General features: G+C 39.7%; 1 protein-coding gene and 1 pseudogene across 1 annotated transcript in view; both read left to right on the top strand.

The window, feature by feature from the left end:
- Nucleotides 1–26,493, top strand: part of tnksa (tankyrase, TRF1-interacting ankyrin-related ADP-ribose polymerase a) — a 112,799-nt gene that overhangs the window by 44,359 nt on the left and 41,947 nt on the right. Inside the window, exons 6-9 of the mRNA XM_084745898.1 lie at nt 2,917–2,992; nt 22,821–22,915; nt 24,697–24,763; nt 25,105–25,291. Of these exons, the coding sequence (XP_084602024.1) occupies nt 2,917–2,992; nt 22,821–22,915; nt 24,697–24,763; nt 25,105–25,291 (425 nt within the window). The remainder of the gene's footprint in view (nt 1–2,916; nt 2,993–22,820; nt 22,916–24,696; nt 24,764–25,104; nt 25,292–26,493) is intronic.
- LOC146308233 (U1 spliceosomal RNA) lies at nt 9,331–9,482 on the top strand (annotated as a pseudogene).

Raw genomic sequence — 26,493 nt, 5'->3', positions numbered from 1 at the left:
AATACTGCTCACCTCACCCTTCCCTTCCAAGCATGTAGGAGAAATTATGGTGGCCACAAAAAGCCCTATTTAGAGTCAGTGTTTAGTTTGTCTGTTATGGACAGCAGTAGAGACTAGAGATGAGGGGAAAAAATAAATTGTTTGATGCATGACAATGTGGACGTGGAAGATTCTGCATCAGTTTACAAATGTTAAAAATCTATTTTCGAAATTTTGGGGAAAAAAAGGCAGTCTACAGAGAGCACATGCTAGAGGTATCTTATAATTAAACTTAACATAAGGCAGCGGTTGTGCGCATTTTTTGATTTAATATCTATTTAATAACCTTTCTGAGATTAATGTGAAGTATATTTTGAATAATTTGTACGCCATCAAGACACTAGCATCCTACCCAAAGATTCCCACCCCTAGTAAAAACACAGCAGTACATCACAGCGACCTTCATAGGAGAGGATCTGCACCCTCTGTTGATATAACAATCCCATTTTAAGATAACAAAAACACAACAATATGTATTTAAACGTGAGTGCACATTTATGAAAACATGCTTATGGATGTTGTGTTCCATTTCTGCCATGTTCTGTCAATAAATCCCCCAAAATCTTATACACTAGACCTTTTAACCTAAAATAACAGATGATAATTTATTTGTGGAGTGTTAAGTGTTGAGTAGTAAAAACAATTATATTTCCTTTGGAAATGTAGTGGAGCAGAAGTATAAAGTAACATAAAATAGAAATACTAATAGTGAAGTAAAAGTACCTCAGAGTTTTACAGAATTTGCATAAATGCACTTGGCCACTTTCTAGTACTGGTTCGTGTACAGCTTGTTTATCTGAGTTTTTTGCTGAAAGCAGCTGCCTGCTGTGTCTGGAAACAAGGCTGCTGTGATCTGAGAACCAAAACAGTAAGGTTGTGAGCAATAAAAACAAAACAACGGCTTGCGATTTCTTAAAATGCTCCCCAGAGCTGAGGAGAATGCAGTCAGGTGTTAATATTCTGTTGCATGTAGTTACTCAATCCGTTGTTGACAGAAAAGTATTTAGAGCAACTTTAACCAAACCAAATGGAAATTCCTAGAAGGCTGTTATTTATCTTAAACTTCATACCATAATTCAACATACAGATTAAGTGATTTGAAAGTCTTACTTATGAAATATTCATGAATGGTTGTGAGTGTTGTCCCTTGTGGGCCATTGTAAATCATTTGTGTGAGAGCAGTCCTGTCTTTAAATTGGAATAGATTTAGATAGGTTTTACAATAAAAAAATAAAAAAAGGCAAACTGTGTCACTAATTGCAATTTTGAATACTTAAGTGAAACAGAGTTGGCCAGAATCAAAATATGATACATGACTTGTCTCTGGATTTATGAATATGGTGGTATCCAATTCTAGAGGCAGTGTAATGGACCGACTTGAAAGGAACAATTTCAGCTTTTTGTAAATATGCTTATTTGTTTTCTTTCCAAGAGTTAGATGAGAAGATCGATACCAGTGTCACAACTACAAGCTAAATTTGAAGCACGGGCTGGGCAATATGTTAAAATTTCCCAGCTGGCCACTATCAACCCAGCAATTGGCAAAACAAAATAAAACTTCCCAAAACTCCCTTGGTTTGTCTTTCCACTGTTCCAGCAATCACCAACTCTGAGTTATATTCAAATAAATCCTTAATTAACTATGTTAGATGTGAAAATATTCTAGCTGAACAGCCTGTTTTCCCTCCCACTCAGTCTCTAGCTCAGTTGGTGTGTTTTGTGCCACTGAATTAGAGCTTGTCCCTGAGTTAGACCATTAAATTAGCAAAATAAAACACTCAAAAAGATTGCCCATGAAAGCCCCTGGTGATTGGCTCATGTATTCATCGAACTGCCCAACCCAACTGGGTCCTTACGGGTAGTTTAGCTTTGGTTATCATAAAGACGAGACACACCTAGCCAGGTGGCAACCTGCTGCTGGGAGGGGACTCCTATTTATTCTCAAGAAAATGTTCCAAAATGCTTCAGGGTTTTACTTCTGTCTTTTGATTCATTTGATTTATATCTCTGTTAATGGGCTTCATGCTAAGCTGTGTTGTCCATACATCTTGTAAACAGACAAGGACACACACTCATACCACCAGCCATGTCCTCCGTCCCTGTTAAATCCTCAAGATGTCGTTTGCATGGAAATGAAGGCTCTCTTGTGTACGGGCACCAGCAGCAGGAAATGGCTCGTTGAGCAAAGGAAAGAAGTAAGAGTGAGAAAACTAAAAGGAAGATGCTGAGCGGTGGAGGTAAAGGTGCAGAAGAGGAAACCGAGGGTGAAGAGGGAGGGCAAAGGTGGGCAGTTTAGATGAGAACAGAGTCAGAGGATGTGAATGTGAAAGATACAGAAACAAAGACAAGGAAGAAGAGGCCCAACCAAAACTAAACAAAAGTAAAAGGAGAGAGGGAGAGGAGTGGAAACAGAGGAAGAATACAAGAATAATCCTTTTCTATCCATCTGACAGCTTCTTCCTTTACGGCTGTCATGGGGATGATGGTTGGACTGGGCTGCTGCCTTGGCAACACTTTCTTGGTGGTCACCCAATGCCAGGGCAGTGAGCCTAGGAACCAGGAAGCACAGATCACCAACATAAACAAAATGTTAACTCCTCTGTTGCTAGGCTAAATGGTCAGATTTCCTTTAGTTTGTTGCAGGCAGGTTTACGAGAAAACACACACATATACACACACACCATTCAATCCAACATTTTCTTTATGTCAGTCTGTTTCTGCAGATGAAATTTCTCTTTTCCCTTCAGTCTCAAGCTTCTTATCTCACTCGCCCTCATTTTCTCCCCCACACTCTCCTGCTGAGGAACAGTGCTAATCCTCCATGGTGTTGGATGTTTTCTATCTATAATGTGTGTGCGTTTGTGTGTACATTCGTAGGAGCGGAAACGAGGAGAAGCTAATGGCCTTGCTCACTCCGCTCAACGTCAACTGCCACGCAAGTGACGGCCGCAAGGTAAGAGCAAAGAACGAAACCACAAACAATACGCGGTAACAAGCTCATCGCTGGCGTTTTCTGCACCTCTGGAAAGTCATTAGGGTTACAAAAGCCATCAAACTGGTGCTGAAAGTTTTTCTATTTTTCAACCAGGAAAGTGAAACAAATGCTGTTATTGGCATCTGCGGGCCTTGGTTGTGTCAAATAATCTGTTAGCAGGCTTTCTTGGCTGTCAGTCATTAAAATAGATTGAGACACAAAGTCGTCTGCGCTGAACAAGCACAGCAACACGCAAAGCACTGTCAGACTAGTAGAAACATGATGACAACAGATAATACAATCCAAGTGCTGTTTTTTCTGCTTTTTTTTTGAGGAATATACAAAAGGTGGTAATGTTTTTATTTCGTTTTTGGCAGTGCCTGTGGTTTGCGTGTAATAGCTTTTCTTCAAATAAATTAGTTTTCAAGAGTGAGAGGAGCAGACAACAGTATTCCTGCAGCTGCTTTGTACTAAAATTTTATTTTGGTTAGTTGAAAGTAGTAAGCTTCCTACTTAGCCACAGAATAACAGAGATTTGTGTGGGTAATGGGCTGCGAGGTGGCTGGGGGTTGACCACCACAGTGCTCCATTCAGAGAACAGAGAACTAGCTGGGCTAGCCAGTTAGCTAACACTTGACAAGGCTGATTTCCAAATAAACTAATTTGTAAACTGACTCTTAACCAACATTACAGTGGTACAATAAGCTCACTTAACATTGACATGACGTGCAATATCAGGAACAACTGAGAAAGAATTGAGTGATGGTGGTGTGTGAAGCTAACAGCACAACGTCAGTGCAAGATGGCAGAAAGGACAGACTGTTTACATGAACATAAATAGACAATAAAGCATCAACAAGAAAGAAGGCCTAAATACCTATTAGTGGACAGATGTTGCAGTACATATGCAATGGTCCAGAGCTGCGGAGGATGGAGATGTGGAATAACTTTCTAGTGGGCTGAACACCTTGTATGGTATTTGTGCCCCGATGTTTACAGATAGCTCTCGCTGAAACAAATGGGACTCCACCTTCTCGTCCTCTCTCCTAATGCAGCTGTGGTTGAGTCAGGGAAAGCCTGGTTAATTAAGGGCCACCCAAGTATGTGTTAATTTTCAGTACTGTGATGCAAAAAGCTGAACATATTGAAAGAGGTTCAGTGAACCAGAATGAGCTCAGTTTTTCTGGGTCCTCTGTGTTATATAGAGTGTGTAACCTATTTGTAATTACCTGCATGTTTTGCTTGCTTGACAAGTACTAAAAATTAGATCAGAGTTTAACAGTCGGCTAATGCTGCACTTGGGAGTTCAGCCTGTGTACGTTGGAACTTTAGGGCTTGAAAAAATGCTGGACATGCTAAATGAACTGCCAGGTAACACCAACTTGCCAACAGAGGAAAGTGCTGTATTATATCACTTAACAGATTATTTTGTGGCCACAGCGTCCACTCGTGCTTCCTCAGGGAGTCCTGAGCCCCAGCTTGAGTTCTGCTGCGTCCTAGCAGTTCGTCTGGCTTTGTGACTGATTAGTCCCCCGGATGAATAACTGGAAGACCACTTTCTGGTTGTGTATTTTCCAGCTTTAGTCAAAGTGCTCCCTGTAGTCCACCGTATCACTGTTTTCCAACCTGGCAGAAATAAAGACTGCTGCTGACTCGGTTTTTTCTTTAGAGCCAATTGAGATTGAAGCTTCACTCTGAGGTGGCAATTGGCCAGTCAGGTTTGGGGTCCGTCTTGACTTCTGTCACTGTCTCGGGGCTTTACTGTTAAGCTGTTATTTTTGATAGAGTATAAAGGCTTCTCAAAGTTTATCACGTGAAAGCACAGACGGTATTTCAGTAGACTACCATTTTAAAGCCTCGAGTTTGGCATTATAGAGGTTGTCATATTGCTTATTTGCAACTAGAGCATGGGTAGTGCCAACAGGAGCATAGAGCTGGTGATGTACTGAGACTTGGGTGGTGCTTGCTTTTGGCATGTCCATTCAGAAGGAAGTAACGGCAGCATGCTTTGGTCCAATCTTTCTTGCGTTACAATTAAACAGTACACCAAAATGTTTCTGAAAACATTTCAAGCCAGAAATAGGCAATGTAGCAAAATAAGCTTGATCCATATTTGATCAGGACTGCTTAGTTTGACAGTTTGATCTGAGTTTTGTGAGGCTCCATTGTGTCTCGAAGGGAACCCCAGATTTGTGAAAGATCTTGGGAGAGAGTGATCATTTTAACCCAAGCCATAAATTTTCCATAATTTAGTTTTTTTTTGGTCCCTAAACTTACCCATATTCTAACCACAGTGTAAAATTAGTTTAATTAGTTTGTACAACTTGTACAATGAAGACACAACGCATACAAATCTCGTGAGAGTCTTGCAAGTCTCGAGTTTTCGTCTAAGCAAGACCTGGCTGCCTGGTTTTTAAGTACACTTTAAGCGAGAAATTACCAATGTAGTAACAGAATCTTGATCCACATTTGATCAATACTGTCTAGTTTTGCAGTTTAATCTGAGTTTCCTGAAACGTGTGCACACCGGATGGACTGTCGATCACATGGTAACCCCACCTTAAAACATACCCTGCTTTATCATCTATTTTACTCTAAATACAACAATAATTTACTATCTGAACATGGTGCTGTTTAGAAGACTTGAAACTAACAATTGAGACCATACTGTAAATTAATTAGGAAACTGTTTACTGAGGTCATAAATCAAGTGAGAAGTAGGATCATTTTCATGTAAGACATACAATCTGACTTCTTTTTGCAACCAACGGAGCCCCCCCCCCCCCCCCCCCTGCAATGTAGACTGCAGGTTTAAGCCACTTCTGAACTGGCTTCACTTTTCAGTCCCAGAGGCTCTGTCCACTTCTTCTACTGCCTATGTGTAAAACTAAAACTACCCATTTGTTATAAGACATCTCGCTCCACCTATTTGATCAGAGAAGATGTTTATAGACACAAATGATCACTGATCTATAGTTTCGTCTTAAAAATCTGATTGGTCAGAGAGATTTTAAAGTAGACTGAGATGGCTGTAATTTATTGGTTACTAAAGGGGAGCTCACTGTATTTTATTGGTTGCTATGACAACTGCTGGGACAACCAGGGAGCCAAAAGGAGCTTTTTTATTCTGTGCTCTTGGTAACTGTCATATAAATGCTATAACAGCCTTGAGGAGCCTCTTTCCTATAATTATGGGTACTTCAGTGTTGTTGATGATGCTCAGCTGCAGCTTGTATCTATCATATCACCATCATACCCATAATTGTACGAGAGCATCCTCGGGCTATTATCTGTGCAGGTGGCCTGCTGGGGGATGTGATACCCCTGAGGGAAAACCGTGTAATTTGAAATTCTTTGGAGATGCAGGGGACAAACACAAGAGCTCATCGAGAAACGCTGAAATTTAAAGGCTGTTAAATAGATGAATGCAACCATGTCCAGAATTAAAAAAAAATGTGCTCAGATATATTCTGAAATGACCATTTCTGCACAATCTGTGTTTGTAATGCTCTTTAATTGCTCAGACTGAAAGCAGTCGTGCACAGTAGATGGAATATATTTTCACGCTGGTGCAGTTTTATCCTTGTTATGGTTGCAGGGTAATTTAATGGGGTGACGGGGATTTACATTCCCACCACTAACAGAAATTATAGAGTGAATTCTGCAGACATTAGGTGAAACTGAGGGACAACAAAAACTTTCCCACTTGTCATTCTTGTCATTCTTGTCATTCGACTAAATGCAGTAATGGAAATCAAGACAGCAGGACAGAAAATGGATAAATGCCTGTCACATAAACACGAGCGGTGTAGACACAAATATGAATACATTACTCCAATATGAGCACATAATGCTCTCTGAAGAGATCATCTAGATTGATTTAGTTAATCACAAATCTCAATCACATCAGAGACATAGCTCAGTCAAATAGAAACACACGAATTATAAACACTCTGCAATAACTGATTAGCTGAAGTGAGAGATCTCAAAGCGCATGCAAAATGGCCAAGAGAGCAAGATCAAAGTTTGTTTTCATCTTAGCCTCATCCTATGATAAACACAACCTCAACTTTGTAAAGAAAAATCATGCAGTATGGCCCGATGTATTTCTCACTTATATTTCCCCACTGTTAAATCCCTCTTCCTTAAACTCTTTTATTTTGGATCAGTCTGGATCTACTTTTACCTTGTTTTTTTTTAATTAATACAAATCATGCTTTAGTATAAGATTGGTTTATGTATGTGGTTAAAATATGATGTAACTGGGTATATCTTACAGTAGAGGTGTGGACATATGACTTTGGAATCGAGTCAGATTAGAGTCACACATCTGAAGCTTAGGAGTCTTTGGGCTTTACGCTGAACTTGACAAAATTAAAAAACACCACAACTCCCCTTGGACTTTAACACGAGTGACTCTTAAATTAATTAAACAAATGTGCCTCAAAAGTGTGCGGGGGGAGACATCACAGGTTGGCAGTGGTAGGCAAGACTTCATCACAGCCTGCTCGGAGGCGGGTTGGGCTTGTTTTAGTCTGCAGGTATAAGTCCTGCCACTGGTTGCTTGCCTCAAATAGCATCATGGCATTCGTTATCAACGTTTTCAAAGTCCTTGGTAAACAAGAACAAACTCAGAGTTGCAACCTACATGCTTAAAATGGCAGTTTAGCGCCTGGGTTGCTAATGGTTCAAACATATGAAAAAGCAGACGGCTGTTACCTTTTGTTTTGCAGTGATGTAGTCATTTTAATGCCAGAGCTCGCCTCTCATCATGCCAATGCTCCGTCAAAACAATTTACCCCTCAACACTGTTGTAGCAACACCGTCGCTGCATCCTGGGCTAAGCTCTCCCCAAGAATTTAGTGATTACTTTAAAGAAATGCAAACAAAGCAGGGCGTTTATTCACTTATAACAGAAAGTGTATGCATGGAACCAGACCTTTCTCCAGCACTGAGCGCTGTCGATAGATGTCTGGCTATGCAAGACTAGGCTCGCTTAGGCACCACTCAGGACAAGGTCCGTCTCAGGCGCAACTGAGCACAGCTCAGTATATTAAAACTGGTAATGGAAATGCAAATCAGCGCGGCATGGTTTGACTTGGTGCAGCCAAATGTAACAAAGGAAAACCCCCAAGACTTGTGATTTGACTCTCAACTTGTTTGTTCTCAATTGGGAGTTGACATGCAACTTGAATGCAAAGACTTAAGACTTCGTCCCACCATCGCTTTATAATATGACAAGTGTAAATGATGGTAAAAAACAATCTAATCTCAATCTCTAGTTAGAGGCAATCTTTGTGACATAAACAGAGACGTGGGCCTTTGATGACAGCGAGTTTGAGTAACAGACAATTAGATTGAAATATGATAACTATTATATAACTTAATGAGAAGTGATTTAAAGTGAGACAGATAATGATGTGACGCAAGACCGTTCTCCAGATTAAATTCATGCAAATTTGTAAAAAAAAAAAATACACTGTTGGATGGTACATGGAGCATCACTCAGACAGCACACACACAAGTTGACACGTACACAGACAAATTGTTACGAGGACACTAATGATAATCATGGACAAAACAGAGCGTGGCAGAATCCTAATGATTGATAATAATGATGCTTCCTTTAAAATTAGACATGAGCCGCTTCCTCCTCTTTCCCTCTCTCTCCCCTCCTCCCCCTCCTCCTCGTCCTCCTCCTTCTTCCACGTTTCATTTTAATTAGAAGTGGCACAGGCTCTCCGTCTTCCTTCTCCACACCACACACTCACATACAAACAAACAACACAGATCTGGAGCATAAATGTTTATTGCAGATGCCTCTTGGGGAATTAAACAGTTCTGCTTGTACACAGCGTATGCACATGAGAAGAGAGGGAGAGAGATGTATACCAAGTGGCCAAACACATATGGACACCTCAGTCTACATACTGTAGTTTTGGTTTGGAATAATTTTAACTACTGTGGCAGCACAAAGTTTGGGGTGGGCTCTTTCCTGTGTCAGCTTGATTAGACCCACATGCTCCAGGTCCATTAAGACATGGGTTTCCCAGTTTGGTTTGGAAGAAGTTGAGTTTTTTGTAGACCAAAGTACTTCACACAGTAACACAATAACAAAGAAAACACATTAACAAAGACATATTTACAAATGTAAAACCCATTAGACAGCCAGAGAAAACAAGCAGGCTTTTAGCTTGGATGTGAAACATTTCAAGATGGGGGCTGATCAAACATGTAGAAAGAGGCAGTTCCACAATTTGGTCCCATCTACAGACAGGAGGGAAGGCAGCTGACATGTACTGGCGCTTTCCCGTTCAGCAGGGGAGATACCATGATCAAGAAGGTGCTTCACCCAGGGCAGGGCTTGGCCATTGCACTCCTGGTTGAGCTGACTCTTGCAAATTCCCCAAATGTAGGAATCTCAGCTGCATATTTCTGGTAGTGGGGGACTGTGTTCGCGCTCTCCCCTGATAACGAAGGGGTGGCGGTCGGGGCTCAGGCTCGGCTTGGAAACCGGAGGGTCACCGATTCAAGTCCAGAATGGATCAAAGTAGCTGGAGTGGTGCCAGTTCATGTCCTGGGCACTGCTGTGGTGTTACAATCTCTCCGATGTGTGTATAGCGGTCCTGTTTGTGCATGTGTCTGTATTTTGGGTCTGTTTGTAACAGAAAAATATAATTTTCCCTAATCTTGATCAAATCTTGAACAAGATGCTCAACAATCACACATGGATCTATTGTTGGATTGTCCACATATTTTTGACCTTGTAGAGTACTGTTCCTTTTTTGGCAGACTGTTTTTCCCTCCACAGCTCTAATTCTAGTAAGAGCTTTTTGTTCTTATTACACTGCTCTATAGTATAGGCGACGGCAGTATAACAGCCGCCTCTGTGTGTGTGTGTTTGTGTGCGTGTGCACTCAAATGATTGAGGGCCTATCAGAGTGGGATATTATTAACACAGCTGAGTGGAGAGCGTTATCAAACTGCCTCTATTGAAACCTACCGCTTACTCCCCCACATACACACACATACACACACACACACACACACGCTCCTGTAGACATTGCTTCCTCAGGAAAAAAGCTCCTGACTACCCACTGAACACACACACACACACACACACAAGCCAAACAGACTCATTTGTTTTGTTCCCTTGTTTTTTTTTAACATTCCTCGTCCTCTGTACTTCAGCCAGACTGACTATCAGCAGTCGAGCTGGAAATTCAGCTTTCTGTTGATTTTTCAGGGAGTATATTTCATGTTTTGGACTCTGTTGAGTTCCGTCTGTTGTGAATGTGTGTTTGTGAGCGTGTTTGTGAATATTGTGAGTTTTGGATCTATATCTTACCAGTGAGAATCATCGCACCCACTCGCGTCCTAGCTGGCACAAACATCAAAGAGACAGACAGCTGAAGAGCAAGACCAGGATTCAGATTCACAGGGAGAGAGGGAAGAGAGGAGAAAAGACTTTCATTGAAGCCTTGTTTAAATGTTGATTATGGGAGCTTATCCAGCTGAGAGCACCACGCAGTGACTGACAGTGTTCTTTCATCCCTATCGGGTGAAAAACATGCATCTCCAAAAGTGAACTTTTCAGGAATATTGTAGATATTTAACTTTATGAAAAGAGCAAGAGGCCCAGTAATAATTTAAGGCCATTTGAAGATGAAGATATCGTTCAGTTTTCAGTTTCAGTCACTGAAAGTAGACACAGTGTTTTCTGAGCAGCCCCAGAACTGACTTGATATAGTTTAAGGTTGTCAGACTAGTCGAAAAGAAGACTGAACACATCAAAAATATTTCCATTTTGTTAGTTGTATAATTAAAATTGAATGTAAACAATATAAAGCTTCATGCATTTTCTTAAACCTCTGCTCACATAAACCTGGACTAATCACTTCTATGGACATGCAAGGATGTGCCCATCTCATCGTTTATGAATAATAAGAAATGGGAATGTGGTTAGAAAAGGGACATATTTGTGGGGAAACATGACAGATTAATAGAAGAGTCAGATGAATAAAATTTTAATCAATATTATAATATAACCTATTGGTCAGAGGCAGGTTTATTGCCAAGTAGGTTCATACAAGGAATCTGGCTTGGTATATTGCTGCATAAAAATGAACATGGCAAGTAAAAAAGAATAAATATAAATTAGAAATGTTAAAATATGAAAAAATGCCAAAAAGTTGTACACTTTGTGCAGAAAATGTGCTGAACATTGACCAGGGAATGAACAAAAGTGCACAGTGTGAGGTAAAAAGGGAAATGTGCAAGATAGGAATCCCAAGAGATGTGCCTTAATGTAACTGATGTAAATGGTGGTAAATGGACCAGTTGATTGGAGAATTTTCAACCTCTATTTTCACTCCAACATTATTATTTGTTAATGTATTCAGCCTGGGGGTGAGCAATATGACCTTAAAATAATATCACAGCATTTCAGGGTCAGGGTTCTTATGGGTGCTGGAAATCCTTTAAAACACTTCTCATGTTTTCAAGGTTTCAAAAGCGCTTCAATTTTGGATAAGTGCTTGAAATTTATTGAAAGTGTAATTGCATTACTTTCATAATGAATCACTCTCTGACTGTGTGGTTCACTTCTTTGATAAAGAAATGAAACAAGTGAGAGAGAGACTAATTGCATTTGCTTTCTGCACAAAAAGATGAGTCTGCTCGAGCCTCACTTGCCTCTCTGCATGTGTGGCGATATTTAGTGTCATCTGTCAGTCTTTGTTGATGCGTGCCCTTTGATGGAACGGCGAGTGAGAGGCTGACTTGTAACCAAACCACTTGCACACCACTGAAGTTCCTCCCCTTTTTTGGAAGTAACTCCACCGTGGCCCTGGTATCAATGTTAGTTTCAGCCAGCTATCATTGCTGTGACCTGATTACGTCAACAAGTGGAAATACTGCGACGATCACAAATAGTTAGTTGTTTGCTGAACTTTTTCTGAGGTTCCTTTCATTCCCGGTGCTGACATCTCTGTATTGAAGAGAATGTGCCAACTTGCCTTTGATATTAAGCTCTCATTTGTCAGTCTCCTCTGGGGTCCTGATGAGTCTGCGGATCAGAGTCGAGCCCGCTGTGGCTCTTGCATTGGCGGAAGTTGGCTGGTGTTTACAAACTCAGGCGAACATGAACAAGGACGTCGGAATGACTGTGTGTTTGTGCTTGACGGGAGATTTTTCACATCAGAGTTGGTGTGTGTGTGTAAATGTAACCTGATGCCCTGTCTGAGAGAGAGATTAGACTTCTGCTCCTTTGTACCACAGAATAAAAATATCCAGAGGCATTTGTTAACTGTTCAGGTGACAGATGACAAATAGGGTAAGGAAAAGTTTTAATAAACTTTTGTCAGTGACAAATTTAACCACTTGGTTTCATGTAAGCCCATGGCATGTTGTTGTCCCAGGACCATATATGCAGCTGTAGACCTCTGGTACGCAGGTAGTTCATCAGGAAAAATCAGCTGTCACAATTTCTGTTTCTCAAACTAAAAAAACATTTAATCAAGTGCTGAATTAGAATTCAATTAAATTGTTGTCCTTTGTTTTAAAGAGTGTTTAATTGTGAGTACTAAATGTTAAAAATCAATCTGGATTATCTTTTAGGACACTGCTTTTCTCACCTAACATTAAGTGTCATTCAGGGTCAGTTTAAGATTATTTTTATTAATTCTTCTTGGGGGTTTGACTTCACGGTAATATATATGTTTTATGGCAGATAAAAATGGTAACAGAACAGCAGTGTCATCTCTGAATTGAGAACATGGAACTGTGTCCACTCTGCACTAAGCTCTGACTTTATAGCTGAAATGCATCAAAACCTTCTCAAGGTTTGCTTCACAAGGCAACACAGATCACATCAACAGTGACGGTCAGTGATGACTGACATCTTGACTTGTAGCTTGTAGTGTATTCTATTAGTAGATATTTGTGCAAACCTTGATACAGGTGGTTTGTTTTCTGTTCTGCCAGGCTGAAACTTTTTTTTATTGCCAAAGATTAATCCTGACAATTCAGCTCAGTATCCAGAGGAATTATGTTCGTTATGATCAATCCTGCAGCACACAATTTATGCCCAGTTGTGCCAAAGTTAAGTGTCAGCGCATGAAGTAGTCTGCCCTTTATGTAGCTAAGTAGGCAGTTAAGGTGCAAGGTCAAGTTGGTGGATGAATATCTGAAGGCTTGTCTGCATAGAAGGCGTTTTTCTGTTCCTTCAAAAACATTTTAATCAATACAGCTTATACCAACATCTTTAACCATACCGTTAGCTGTATTTTGACGTATCACGGTAGAAAAGGTTAATGGAAACAGCAGATCTCGAGAAGAAAATGTCCTCAATTTTGCAGAAAAGGCTTTTTGCTTGCTTCAGGTGGTTTTTGCCTTTTTTGAAAAGGGTGGAATGCATTCATGAAGAGATTGAAACGGTTTCAAATTAGTTCTGACATGACTCACATGACTGAACCCCACTGGAGAATTAGTGCCACCTACTGCTCTTCTCGATGAACCAAATAATAATAATCACATAACGGTATTGGGTGGAAATAAGCATTGATTCACATTTTCTTTTGCTGATTCACTTGAATTTTTTTTTTTTTTTAAGGAAATTAGCATCACATGTCATCTGTGATATTAACTTTCTGTTCTGGTGATAATGAAAAAGTGAGTAAAAGTTTATTTATAGAGCATGTTTTCCAAACCAGGGTTACAAAGAAGATCTTTGACACTGGTTTAGAGCAAGCGGTTCTGCAGTTGCCAAGTGATGTGAATACTTAGAGTGTGACACATCAAGTGCCCTGATTGATTGATTGATGCCTAATTTTCTTTTGACTATTTGATTGGCTGTAATATTCTACTTGTTGCCTGTGTTGGTTAGGTTGGTTATAGGCTGTTTTGCATCGATATGAATACAGTGCCTTAAGATTTTTGATAACCACTGATTCAGAGGACTTTTACTCGACCTATAAAACAGCTGACAGCAGGTACCTAGAAAAATATAAAACTGGCTTGTCCATCTCAGATTGAAAGTAAGATGGACACTTTCTGTTGCTTTCAAGGAGTGTTTTTCCTGAAGTTACTTTCTTAGTTGCTGAGCTTTAAACTTTCCATGGAGCCCTCAGCTCCTCGGAAAAGTCGGTGTTTATAGCTAAGAGGCAGAGCAGATTGACAGGTGATAGCTGAGATATCAGCGTGTGTGTTTCTGTGTGTCTGACTGTGTGAGTGTGCACGGAAAGCATAAGATGAGAAGACTAGCTGTAGGTTATTTATCTTCCAAACTGTTGGCTGGGCTGAGCTGTCTGCACCTTGTTGTGTGTGCTTGTGTGTGTGTGTGTGTGTGTGTGCCAGTCAGAGGAATAGCGCACAGATTTGCTAATATGTTTATCGATCCAGTCATCTGACACTGCTCATCTTGTTAGTGCATCCACCTGCTGATGCGCAGCCCTGACCAGACTACTAAGACAGCTGAAGAAGTAGAGCAGAAATTAAAAAGATGTTCCAGTATTTATTTTAATATGAAACTTTTAGTTTTATTCCTATATTCAAAATGTTGTTTGATAAACTTTGTTTGAAATGTGTTAAATGACAGCAGCTTACATCAACTGTAAATTAACCACCTCTTCTCAGTCTTTGCATAATAAGAAAAGCTTTTTGAATTTAATGAATCACTATGACTACATGCACTTAAGGGGCAGGCATGTGTTAAACAGACTGACTGAGTCTTTAATTTAATTATGTCTTGTTTAAAGATAGCTTTTCAAGAGAGACCTTGAGAGGAATGTTTTAAAGCACCTGGACACGTGTCTAGTTTCAATTTTGTTTTGAGGTTATGCATGTCTGAACATTACATTATTGTAGCAGAATGACTGTATAGATTTATTCAAGTGCTAAATGCAAGCAGCAGCAACAACAGTGGATTGTTTTAGTTTGGTTTTGACACATTAGGAAGATGTTTTAAATATGTGAAATATTACTTTATGAAGCACAAATGAATAGAATGATAAAACAGTAAGGCTCGTGCTCAAAACGGCTGCTCTTGTCTGTCAGAAAACCTGTGAGCTTCGGAGAAATGGTACACAAAATATACATTATCACTATCAGTTAATACGTTTTTAATCTGTTAAAATCTTAATGGCAATTAATTAGTTTAGTCATGACCATCCCTCACCGAGGAACATCAGTAACTGTTTGTCCATGATGGAGCACAGTATTATTATATCCATCCTTGCCATTGCCAGTACTATACAGCAAAATATAACAACTGGAAAAATGTTTGTGTCAACTCCACAAGGTGCATTCTGTGTTTCTGTCACCCTGCTGATCGATTGTAAAGAATCTCCACACCAGCGACATTTTTTTCTCAGCAGCAGAAAATGTTTATCACCCCAAGAGTGCGTTTTGTGAAAAGGATAGCTTGTCTTAAAGATGAAACAGACAGATTCATTTGCTGATTGATGCTCAAACCGACGCTGCAGATCAAATCTTTGCACCTCTGGTTTCCGCACCGACACAGCACAAAAGGGGAAAATGTATTTTGTTTCACTTAAGGTACAGACAGTGATTTATTTCACTCATGGTTTCTTCCTGTTCTCAGTGCAGAAAATTACATTGTAAGTCATTTAATTAACATGTTTAAATAATTTTCTAGAACGTGAATCTGTGATGTGAAATGAAATGATACTGGGAAAACTGAATTATCCAGCATAATATGTTGTTTTAAGTCATTATTAGGACACTATGTGTGTACCTGTGATCAGACTGGCAAATTTACAGATTTCTAGGGTAAATAGGAGACTGGTTGGTCCTGCGGGGCAAAGTTAAGGAATAACATCCGAGCTTCATGCACTCATGCAAACGACACCAAGCAAAATGGTCCAAATGTGGCCGTTCACCCTCCCAGATAGATCATTTCTCATTGCTATGGCAACTGCTGACAGCTAGCAGTCACCGTTGTCATGGGAACAGCTTGACAGGCTCGTAAAGAGAATAGGAAGACGGAGAGGGAGGAAGAGAGAGAGGAGGATGTAAGGGAGGTTAAAGAAAAATGGAAACACATAACAAAGAAGGAACTAGCACAGCAGCAGATTACACACCCCATGTGTTTTTAAATGGTGTGTTAGATCTCTGTGTGTGGTTGGTATTTTCGATCATCTGACTTAGTTTTCATGCTGGTTGTGAGACGATGTGTTTGTTGTTCGTTGAACAAATAGGCAAAATCAAATTTTGTAATTTGATTCGACGTCTCACATCTCTTTGCTGCTGCCATTCAGGTGCACAGTGTTTCTGTGGAGGAGGGGAGGTATAAATAAAAAGAAGATAAATGCTACCAAGGGAAGTCAGAAAGAAAGATTACTGTTTTCCATCTTGGCTTGAACATGCCCTCCCCGCATCTCTCCTCGCTTCCTGCTTCCTTCATTTTCCTCACATATTTCCCCCCTTCATCTCTTTCCCTTGCTCCACTCCTGACTCCCCTCCCTCCACCTCACCAAAAGGCTTTTAGGTGATTAAAACACAACAGAGTGGGCTTTTTTTTATTGCTTTTGTTCACTTTCAGTCTGCCGCTGTGAGTGCGGATTGCCTCAGCTTGAAATATCGTCTACTAGGTTTTTCACTTTAGGGCAATATAATTCATCAATTCTCAGAGTTGAAGGACATGGAGCACCAAAAACAAACCAGATCCAACTAATAGCTGGGTTTAGTTCGTCAACAATTTTTTTTTAACAACAATAACAAAATTATATAGCATTTTAAAGCTTTGGATGTCCATTTGCAAGGAAACCTTATTGGCAGAAAAAATAACAATCAAAAAGATGGTTAGATGGATGGACGGAAAGATGGATGATTTGTTGGTTCAAAGGTTACTTTAACTAAGCATAAAAATGGAAGCAGGGGGACCAGCTAGCTTAGCTCTGTCAAAACTAAAAAGCAGTGTTTCTGCTTCCATTGTTTATGCTAAACTAGCCTAACTGCCTCCCAAATCCAGATTTATCTTTAACAGGCGGATATGAGAGTGATACCACTCTTCTCATTTCATTATTCAGATGTAATGCTGCTGGGGCTGGGTATCACCTGAAAAATTAAAACACCAGCATCAATACCAGTACCCTTAAAATTGTACAGTTACCAATAGTGGACTTCATTTGATACCTTTTTTTCTACTGTATATGATACTCAAATATATGATACTGAAATAATCCTTCCACATTTTATGGATTTATTTTCATCAGATGCCATAGTTGTAGAACAGCCATACTTTCAAACATTTTGGTCGTTTCTTGGCACATTGAAGTGCCAGCTCAGCTAAATACACCACGCTTGACTTTACCACACCACACACTTGAGGGATTGTTGTTGTTACCAATCACTCAGTGCATTAAATCAAAGACGCTTGCTGCAATTGCCTGTAAGCAAAACCATACAAATAGTATTTTTTTTTCTACACCAAAAATTATTGAATGCTGATATCATTTGACTTGAGAAATTTTGAAAAGTATTGATATCAGCCCTAAATCTTGCCTGAGGTGGGTTTTTAACCTATAGAATTATGATTTCTTCAGTATTAAAAAATATCCAGGGAGTTTTATCTTTGTACGTCTATGGTCATGCATTTGACTGTACGAAGAAACAGAGTGTCCTATCATCATGTTTCTCCTGTATCCCTGCAATAATGACTCCCTCCTTGGTGACAAGATTCAATGAGAGTTTACAGCCATGCTAGCTGCTCTGTGCAGCTGTACTAAGGCATAGTGGTGCTGACATCAGTATGCTTATATTTATATGAGTGAAAATGATCAAAAGCATATTGCTCTTACTCTCACATCTCTCCGGATAAGAGTTGTCACAATACCAGAAGTTTGAACTTTGATAAAATGCTTGTATTAAAAAAAAAAGCTTTTTCTGACTTTTATTAACAGCTTTACAGAACACTGTAGGGTTTTGCTGCAGGCCAAATTTTAAGTAGGACAATAAAGACTGAACTGAAATGGGATCTAGAATGAACACTTGGTTCCTTTTTTATAGCTTCTCTCCCTTTGATACTATATTTAACAGATATTATATTGTTCTAAATGGATTGCATCAAAAAAGCATGGAAGTATTTACACTTTAGACAAGCTCACTCTGAATAGATATTTCATTTGGCATTTTCAGGCAACTGTGTAAAGAGAACCAATCTGACCATCACCACTCTTGCATCACTGGCACCAATAGAATTTTTTTGCTTGTGTAAACAGGAATATTTAAAGACCCTTATTTTTGCTCACTGAACTGCTGATGTACTGTTTTTAAAGAGCGTTCATTAAAAAGAGATATTTTTTCTTTTCTTCTATCTGTAAGGTCACTATATGGCCTTGAAAGTAGTTAAAAATACTCAAATAAATATCTTTGCTTTCTAAGTTCAGTACAGTAGAAAAAGAACAGGCTGCAGTTGAAGATAGCTGGACGTTGAAGGTTGGATGTAGGATGCCTCAGATAATAAATGGGTAACACTTTTGATTACTTGCACTATTGGCTTGTGCCTGCAGAGGCCAAAAGGATCATAATTAAAGTTTCGGCTGGAGCTGCTTTTTTTCTTACTTAAATCCAAATGAGCTTCTGTGTGGAGACGCACTGAGGCAGTGTTGCTGTTTATGGTGGCAGAGGGTACACACACACAAATATGCATGTACCCGCTCCTCTCACAAGGCTGACAGATTGAGGAGGTGGAGCTTAAACTACCCAGTCTGACCCTGGCAGCGACATTATGGTGATGCAACAGCACATGCACGTGCGTGTGTGTGTGTGTGTTGATGACTCACTGGTAGCTAAAGCTTCAACATGTACTGAGGACTTGATTAATGCTTTACACATTTGTGTTTTTCTGTATATCCACAGCAACTTGCAGTAACATGTACACAAGCACACGCAGACACGCACAGAACGACGCTGCATTTAAAATGAGGATGATGACTAACTGTGTACCATGTCCTGCTCCTTCCAAACGCTGCTGTCACATCCTGTAAATACGAGTGTACCATCTGTCCACCCAGCTCTGCCTCGCTGCCTCGCTGCTGCTGCCGCATCTCAGCTCAACTCCTGAGTGAGCAGCAGAGATCACCGCAGATGATTCTTTTTTTCAAGATGTCCTCAAGCAGGAGTTGGGCACAAAATGAAATGGCACCTGGAGCTAAATTTTCACTTTTGTCAGACTGACAACAAACCCCTTAGTTGCCACCACTAATGCAATTTTTCTGATCAAAGTAAAACTTATTTCATCTTTAATAGGAGTTCCAGGATCATGTCCATGTAACCTTTTGAAACCGTCCTGCGTAATTTACAAAAAAAAGGAAAGCCAGCAGTGAGAATATAAACATTTTCTTCGTTTAGTTTGTAACTGAAAGTTAGAGGAGTGCCACTTTGAAAAACAGTTTTTAAATTTTTGATGTTGCCAAGGTTTTGCATCATGGCTTATGAAATGTTGTAGTCTGAGTTTTTAAAGAGAGATGTTCCTCTGTAAGTCATCCGGGAAAGTTATAAAACTGGGCTTTATAACAGGAAAATGTCAGGTAACCGATACCAATGCTCTCAAAAATACAGCTAGACATTGTGGTCAAACCTCAGGTTGTAGTAGCGTATGTGCATTGAAATGTCTAAAAATGCTAGACATGTTATATATTCTGTTGAGTTGTGTACTTGCATTAATCCCAAATGTTTCCTGCAATCTTCAAACGCACAAAAATCCATAATTTATTCAAGATAACAATGCATTTCCCCCTAGCCGTTGCTCGCTAATTGACCCTTCCTAAGTCCCATTCTGTGCTCTAATGACAGTTGAACAAGCCTTGTAGCTCAGTCAACTTTTCTGTTTCCTGTACTTCTGTTTCCTGTATGTGCTATGTGCTATACTTGTCTGTTGAAAAGAAAAACAAAATTTGGAGATGATTTAAGAGTGTTAGTGGGAGACCCATAACAGCAATATAAATTCACATCATAAGTGAAATAATATTAGTGAAACTCTTGACTACCCAACTACTTACGTAACATAGCTAGCTAGTAAGTTTGTGTTTGAATAAAACTTTGATATTACCTCATCCAGGGGCATGATTTTTGCCTGTGTCATATCTGATAGATTCTAATTTGCAAATCTGGTCGTTGAAGAGGAAAAAATTAAGAGAAAAAATGATCCCACACTATTCCACAACTTTATCAAACTACTTTTGTTATTGTTTTAATGTCAGAGAGACCCCTAGTGGCAGAACTATTGTGCATTTGTATTTTGGCATTTCTGAATGCTGCCACCATTGTGTGACATCTGTGCTTTTTTTCTTTTTTGTTTTGTTGATTTTCTTTTTTTTTTTTTGGCAACATTGATAGCAGAAAATGCTGGTAAGTTGTTTGCTCACAGCTGGCTTGTTCAGCTCAGACTGATCCTCTGTTTTGAGGTTTTAGTTTGTTTGTTGGATGAAGATCCTGGTGATGTTTTGCTGTAGGTTCTGAGTGAAGTGTGCCACCATTTAGCTGTCAAACCACCTACATCTAAATCACAGCTCCTGGTCTTATCCTCTAAGCACCTTCCCTTTACTTCCCCACCGATGCTGTCAGCCTGTTGCCACCCCACAATCACGTCTTGCCGGGGTTGTCAGTGGAATCACTTGCATTGCAATGACATGACTGGATGCATGAAATGGAGGAGTCTTTGCACTTTCACACCAGATCCCGAGGGGTGATGGCACTGAAAAGAGTCGAGAGTTGTTAGCTCAGTGGCTTGCCAGTTGTTGTAGCCGGTTCAGCTCACATGCTGATGTTGATGCCAGAGCTGTTGAGACAGATCTTGACACACAAGGAGGTAGACTATAACCTAAAAGTCAATGGAGAACAGCTGTAGCTTTTAGTTTGTAGGAAACAAAAAGCCCCTCTTCTCACTTACCTATCCTGGCAAAAAAACCCAAAACATCTTCCATGCCATCACCATGTGGGTCCTCATCACTACTTTGCTGAAATCAGCTGGAATGTAAATATAGTCACCGCATGCATGGTTATTGTTTTAAGCAGAAGGTTGTAGCCCTTTTCACACATGATAATTCAATACATTAATTGCATATCTTGAGAAGCCAAAATTCATACTGACATTATGAAGCGGATCAGGTATCATATACAAAGTGACCAATCCACATCTAATACAATTTCCGCACCAAACCCTACCCTTCTGTCACCATACATACAACTGATCGTAATGCGTTTCGTGCCATGAGGTATATGGGTTTTAATTTTAGGAAAAAGAGAGCTCTGGTATCTGATCGATACTTGGTACTTCAGCAGACACCCTGAGTTTAGAATTGGTATCAGCAAAAAAGTTAAAAAACAGTATTCAAGCTTTCATAGTTTCCAGAAAGTTTGCCAAAACAAAATACAATTTAATGTGCATTTCCATCCACTACCATTGCATGAAGTTGGAGATGGTTCATCAAGATAGTGGATGGCACTAATACATACGCATACAAGAGAGCACATTGGGATGACGTAATTAAAATAGCAGTAGTGGAACCCCAAGTGGTAGAAATCATGATGGAAGTATGACTTTTATTATGCCTCTGTACCAATGACAGCCATGTCTGGAGGCATTATGACATCGGGCTGTCCATTCGTCTCCATTCCATTCTCATGAATGTGATATCTCAAGAACTCCTTGAGGGATTTTTTTCAATCTGGCACAAATGTTCGCTTGGACCCCGGAAATTTGTAGTGTTGCCACCGAGCTTGGATGGAAGTGCACTTACAGGCCCAGTTACTCTAAACCATAGACTTTGCTGTGAACAGTTTTTAGTGGAATTATTAGCCACCAAAGATATAGTTAAGATGGCATTAATAGATAGAGACCACTAAACTTCATTGGGAAAATACTTCCCTTTCACTTATCACCCAGGGATCTTAAACCATTTTTGTTTTTTCAGTGAAGTGTTCAATTCACAGGAATTTTAGCAGGTTTTGAAGGCAAATTGGTGGGTCAGCTTTCCTTGAATAGGTCCTGACTCTTGGCATGCACCAGTCAGAGAGGTTTGCAGGTCAAATGACATGTGTGAAAAGACTCTGTTATACTTAAAAATACCGCACAGTTCTAGCTCACTCAGCGTGGACTATCTTAAAACTTTTATATCTGCCTGCTGCATGTAGTAGCTTTAATCCCAGCCCTGCTCACAGTGTGATCTCTAGTACATTCACTGTTGTAAAATTGCTTTTATATCATGACTTAGAGGCAGGTTGTCCATTATTTTTTCCTTAAACAAGTTCCATATGACTGAATGATGGGAATATTCTTGTTGCTGTAACATTTCACCACCAGCCTGGGTGTCAGTCCAGGTTTGAGGAAGAATGGCCCTCGCTGAGAGCATATAGAGGGAGCTTTACACGGCCAGCTGAAGCCTCATCTCAGTTCCATCCTAAAGCCTACAGAACTGAAGCTTTTCATCAGTTTAATGGAGGAAATAAAGTCAGGCACTATCACTGTAGACTGATTCAGTGGTGGGAAAGCTCATTTCTCACTGAAAACTCGTTCTTTAAGAAGTGTTCATACATCTGGCTGCTCAGTGAGGACCAGATCGTGTCCTTCTTTACTGCACGCTTTGTGTACAGGACTGATGTTATGAAATCATGATGACAGGCTGTCGTGCTGTGGGATGAACATGTGGGCTAACATTTACTTTATATTTCTCTCTTTTTTCCTCCCACTCTGTCTCCTACCTCCCCTGCCTCTTTTTTTTTTCTCTCTCCTCTTGCTCTTATTGTCCCTCTTTGTCTCTTTTCGTGTCTTTTCCGGCCTCTCCAGTCCACTCCTCTCCACCTGGCAGCGGGATACAACAGGGTGAGGATAGTTCAGCTGTTACTACAACATGGAGCAGATGTTCACGCCAAGGACAAAGGGTATGTATAAATAAATTCAAATAAAATAAAAACAGTTTAAAAGCAAGAAATGGAGAGAGCAATTTTTACCAGAATTTCGACCTTTTGGAGAATTAAATCTATACTATTTCAGTGTTAGTAGTGGTAGCAAGTAAGCTGGTGAATATATGATGAACCGTGCTTTCCATCACTGAGACAGCATAAAGAATCCACGCAACACCTGACTGGATGAATACACGAATCCCAGGGGTGTTCTTGGCTCTCTTTTGATTTTCAAACAAGACATGGTGGAAATAAGAAATCTCATAAAATCAAATTTATACTGCGTTCATTAGAATTGCTTTCTGAATAAATTTGAGGTAAAACTGGGCCATTCACTTACTGAGACGTGATTTATTTTGATTATAGTTTTGGGAGTTTCAAGAGTTGGCGAGTGCACTTGCTATTTAAGACTGATTCAGGCTGTTGGCTTCAATTGATGTTATTTAAAACTAAAATTAAGCTCATAAGATTTCGGCAGCCAAATAGAACCCCCCTGGTGTGAGAGATAAAGAGGTAAAATTGAATCCTTCAGAATCTTTTTTGGTGAAAGTATTGAGTTTTTATCCATGCTTGCAGCATTGATCTCAGGATGACAATGTCAGCCTGCAGGGCAGTCTACCACTTTGATCAATAATGAATTTTCACATCAGCTGTAAGACGCAGATTTTCTACAGACATTCATGGTCCCAAGAGGGTGAACCTGACTGACTTTTGTGATCCTCTGACTTTTCATGTAGCCCCCACCATGTGGTTGACCTTTGTGGTTTTGTGTGAAATGTCTCAACAGCTATTGAAGGATTATCATGAAATCTGGTCTCACATTCACGTCCCCCTTTAGGATGAATTACAGTAACTGTGGTGATCCCTTGACTTTTTATCTAGTGCCATCATCAGATTAAAGTTCCAGTTAGTCTAATTTTCTGGTACTTCTCCAAATCTAATGACATTCCCATCAGCTTCAGTAATTACATTTGTTTAGTGCTAATTAGTAAATTTTAGCATGGTAACACACTAAGCTAAGGTATTAGCATGGATGAGAATGTTAGCATGCCGATATTAACCATGTGTCTAACCATGTGCTGCATTTGAATGGAGCTTGTTATGAAATGGGAATTCATGTGCATGTTATGTTTGGCAAGGTAAAATACACAGGATTTGCCTAAAAAGCAATGCCTGGACTCCTGAAAAAGTAATAATCAAAAGATCTGTCTCACAACCCACCAGAGGTTTGTGGTGGCACCTGCATCCGCAGAGATCCCACCTTCCATCCAACCTTCTTATTTTTTCATTATTTTGCTGTGCTCACAAAACATCTGTATCTGATGTCCTGGGAATGACACTTGTTTGTGTTGAGAGTCATTGCATTTTCAAACAGCGACTGACAAATAGCAATGGCTGTTGGGGATATCAGCATTTTCCACAGACATATAAAATTTGATTTAAAAAAACATATAACTAAAATTACAATATATTAACTTCCCATCCACAGAAAATGAACTTCCATGTCCTCTGCCATATGCAAACATTAGCCAACTTGTCACAACTCATGGACTTCTTGTTAACACGGTAAACATGACCATCTTTGAAGGCAGCAACAGTCCCAGACAGATGCTAGCCTGACTGGAGATTCACAAAATTTGTAATTGAATTGAAGAATAAAAATGTAACGCAGAGGTAAAGAATGAGGGTGTGAAGTTCTGTTTTTGAATAGTGAAAATTTATATTTATTGTTAACTAGGTTTTGTGTTTTTCCCCTTCAGTGGTCTGGTGCCTCTACATAATGCCTGCTCCTATGGACACTATGAAGTTACTGAACTGCTGCTAAAGGTACACACATGCATACACACTCACACACACACACACACAGGCTCGCTCAGTATTTACCTAGACAGTGACACTGACTCTTAAAGAAATATGATTATATTTTTTTACTAATAATAAAACTGGAAATTGAATCCAAAGAGAATCAGGTTCCACTGTTTTGTTGATTTTGTTATTTTGTTAAAACATGGTAGATATGTACCAACTATACACCAGTCTTGAACTGTGTTTGTAAAGAATGAATTCAAAGAAAATGGTTCTCAACAATGCAAACTTCTTTCCTCCTGTTATTCCATAGTCCTCTGCCACTTGTTCATCCACCGTTCCTGTTTTTTGTTTTCTTCCAGCATGGAGCATGTGTGAACGCCATGGATCTGTGGCAGTTCACTCCGCTCCATGAAGCGGCATCTAAAAACAGAGTGGAGGTGTGCTCACTGCTGCTGAGCCACGGGGCTGACCCGACGCTGCTCAACTGCCACAGCAAGAGCTCTGTGGACATGGCGCCCACTCCCGAACTGAAGGAGAGACTTACATGTGAGTGTGGCGCTTCATTTACATAAACTGCAGCTGCAGTGTACATCACTGCTAAATGTGTCATGGTGCTGAATTAATGAATAGGTTGTTTCAGGAAGAGGGTATGTTTGGATCCGTTAATTTGAACTTATTTTTTAGCATTGAGATGATTTAATAGATGAATCTCAATATTTTAATTAGAGAACTATTATTTTCTGGAGCTGAAATCATGCAAGTATGGGTTTGAAGAGAGACAGATGCAAATATTTGATAGCCAACAGTTCCATGGACTTGGACTTGACATCTCTTTACTACTACTTAACTGTATAGAAACACCACAGAGGAAGAGTGTGGACATGTCTTTCAATTTGAGAAACTTTTAAGAAATGAAATAGAAGATGTTTGGACCTTAGCTTCCAAATTCTAGACTCTGAAAAGAAAATCGGACTCTCTCAAATGAATTTTGTGTTCAAGTCCTGCTTAGCTTGTAATTGGGGTATTCGATATGACAACCCTGATCATAATTTTAACAATTTTTAACCAAAAATGCTAAAAATTTGCAGCTTCTCAAATTCAAATATTTGAATATATTAGCTTTGAACCGTTTCACGACTTTTGGACATCTCATACACCATAGACAGTTAAAAAAAATAATCAACAAAATAAGTGCCAGGTTGATAAATAATGAAAATAATTGCCCGACAGTTAGCAGTTTTCTTTTAAACTCTTCATCATGACACTTTGTGTCACCAGTATTTCTTAGCTGCTTAACATCTGATTTAGTGCCTGGTTCACTTCTGCAGTGAGGATGTCTGGAGATGCTTTCCAATCGTTTACACTCGTCTGGAATTAATTACCTCCCTGGCAGTAAAACTTACAAGCTGTCAGAAACTCCTTCAGGTTAAACTTGGTCAACACTTGTAGGGCTACTCTAAACCTTTAAACTCCAAAAGATGCTCTATAAGCTGTATATGGACTTGAAACTCTCAATCTGAGCACCATTAAAGCTATACACAAGCCTTCAAGTGAAACTCCATCAATTTTATACCTGAGAGTCTGTTTACAAGTGTTGGCGAGTACTACTGCATATGTGAATTAAGTTGCATAAAGCCTTTTGTGGCTCCAGAGGGAGCTGCACAAAATTTAATGAATTGCCTCAAGTGTTGTCACTTGACTCAGTGTCAGTTGGGCTTGAAGAGCAGTTTCAAAATGAAATAAATCTG

Source organism: Lutjanus erythropterus, chromosome 20 (assembly GCF_056507025.1).
Source record: "Lutjanus erythropterus isolate fLutEry1 chromosome 20, fLutEry1.hap2, whole genome shotgun sequence".
Lineage (NCBI taxonomy): Eukaryota > Metazoa > Chordata > Actinopteri > Lutjaniformes > Lutjanidae > Lutjanus > Lutjanus erythropterus.
Note: the sequence above shows the minus strand (reverse complement) of the source record. Positions and strands in the feature narration are given on the sequence as shown.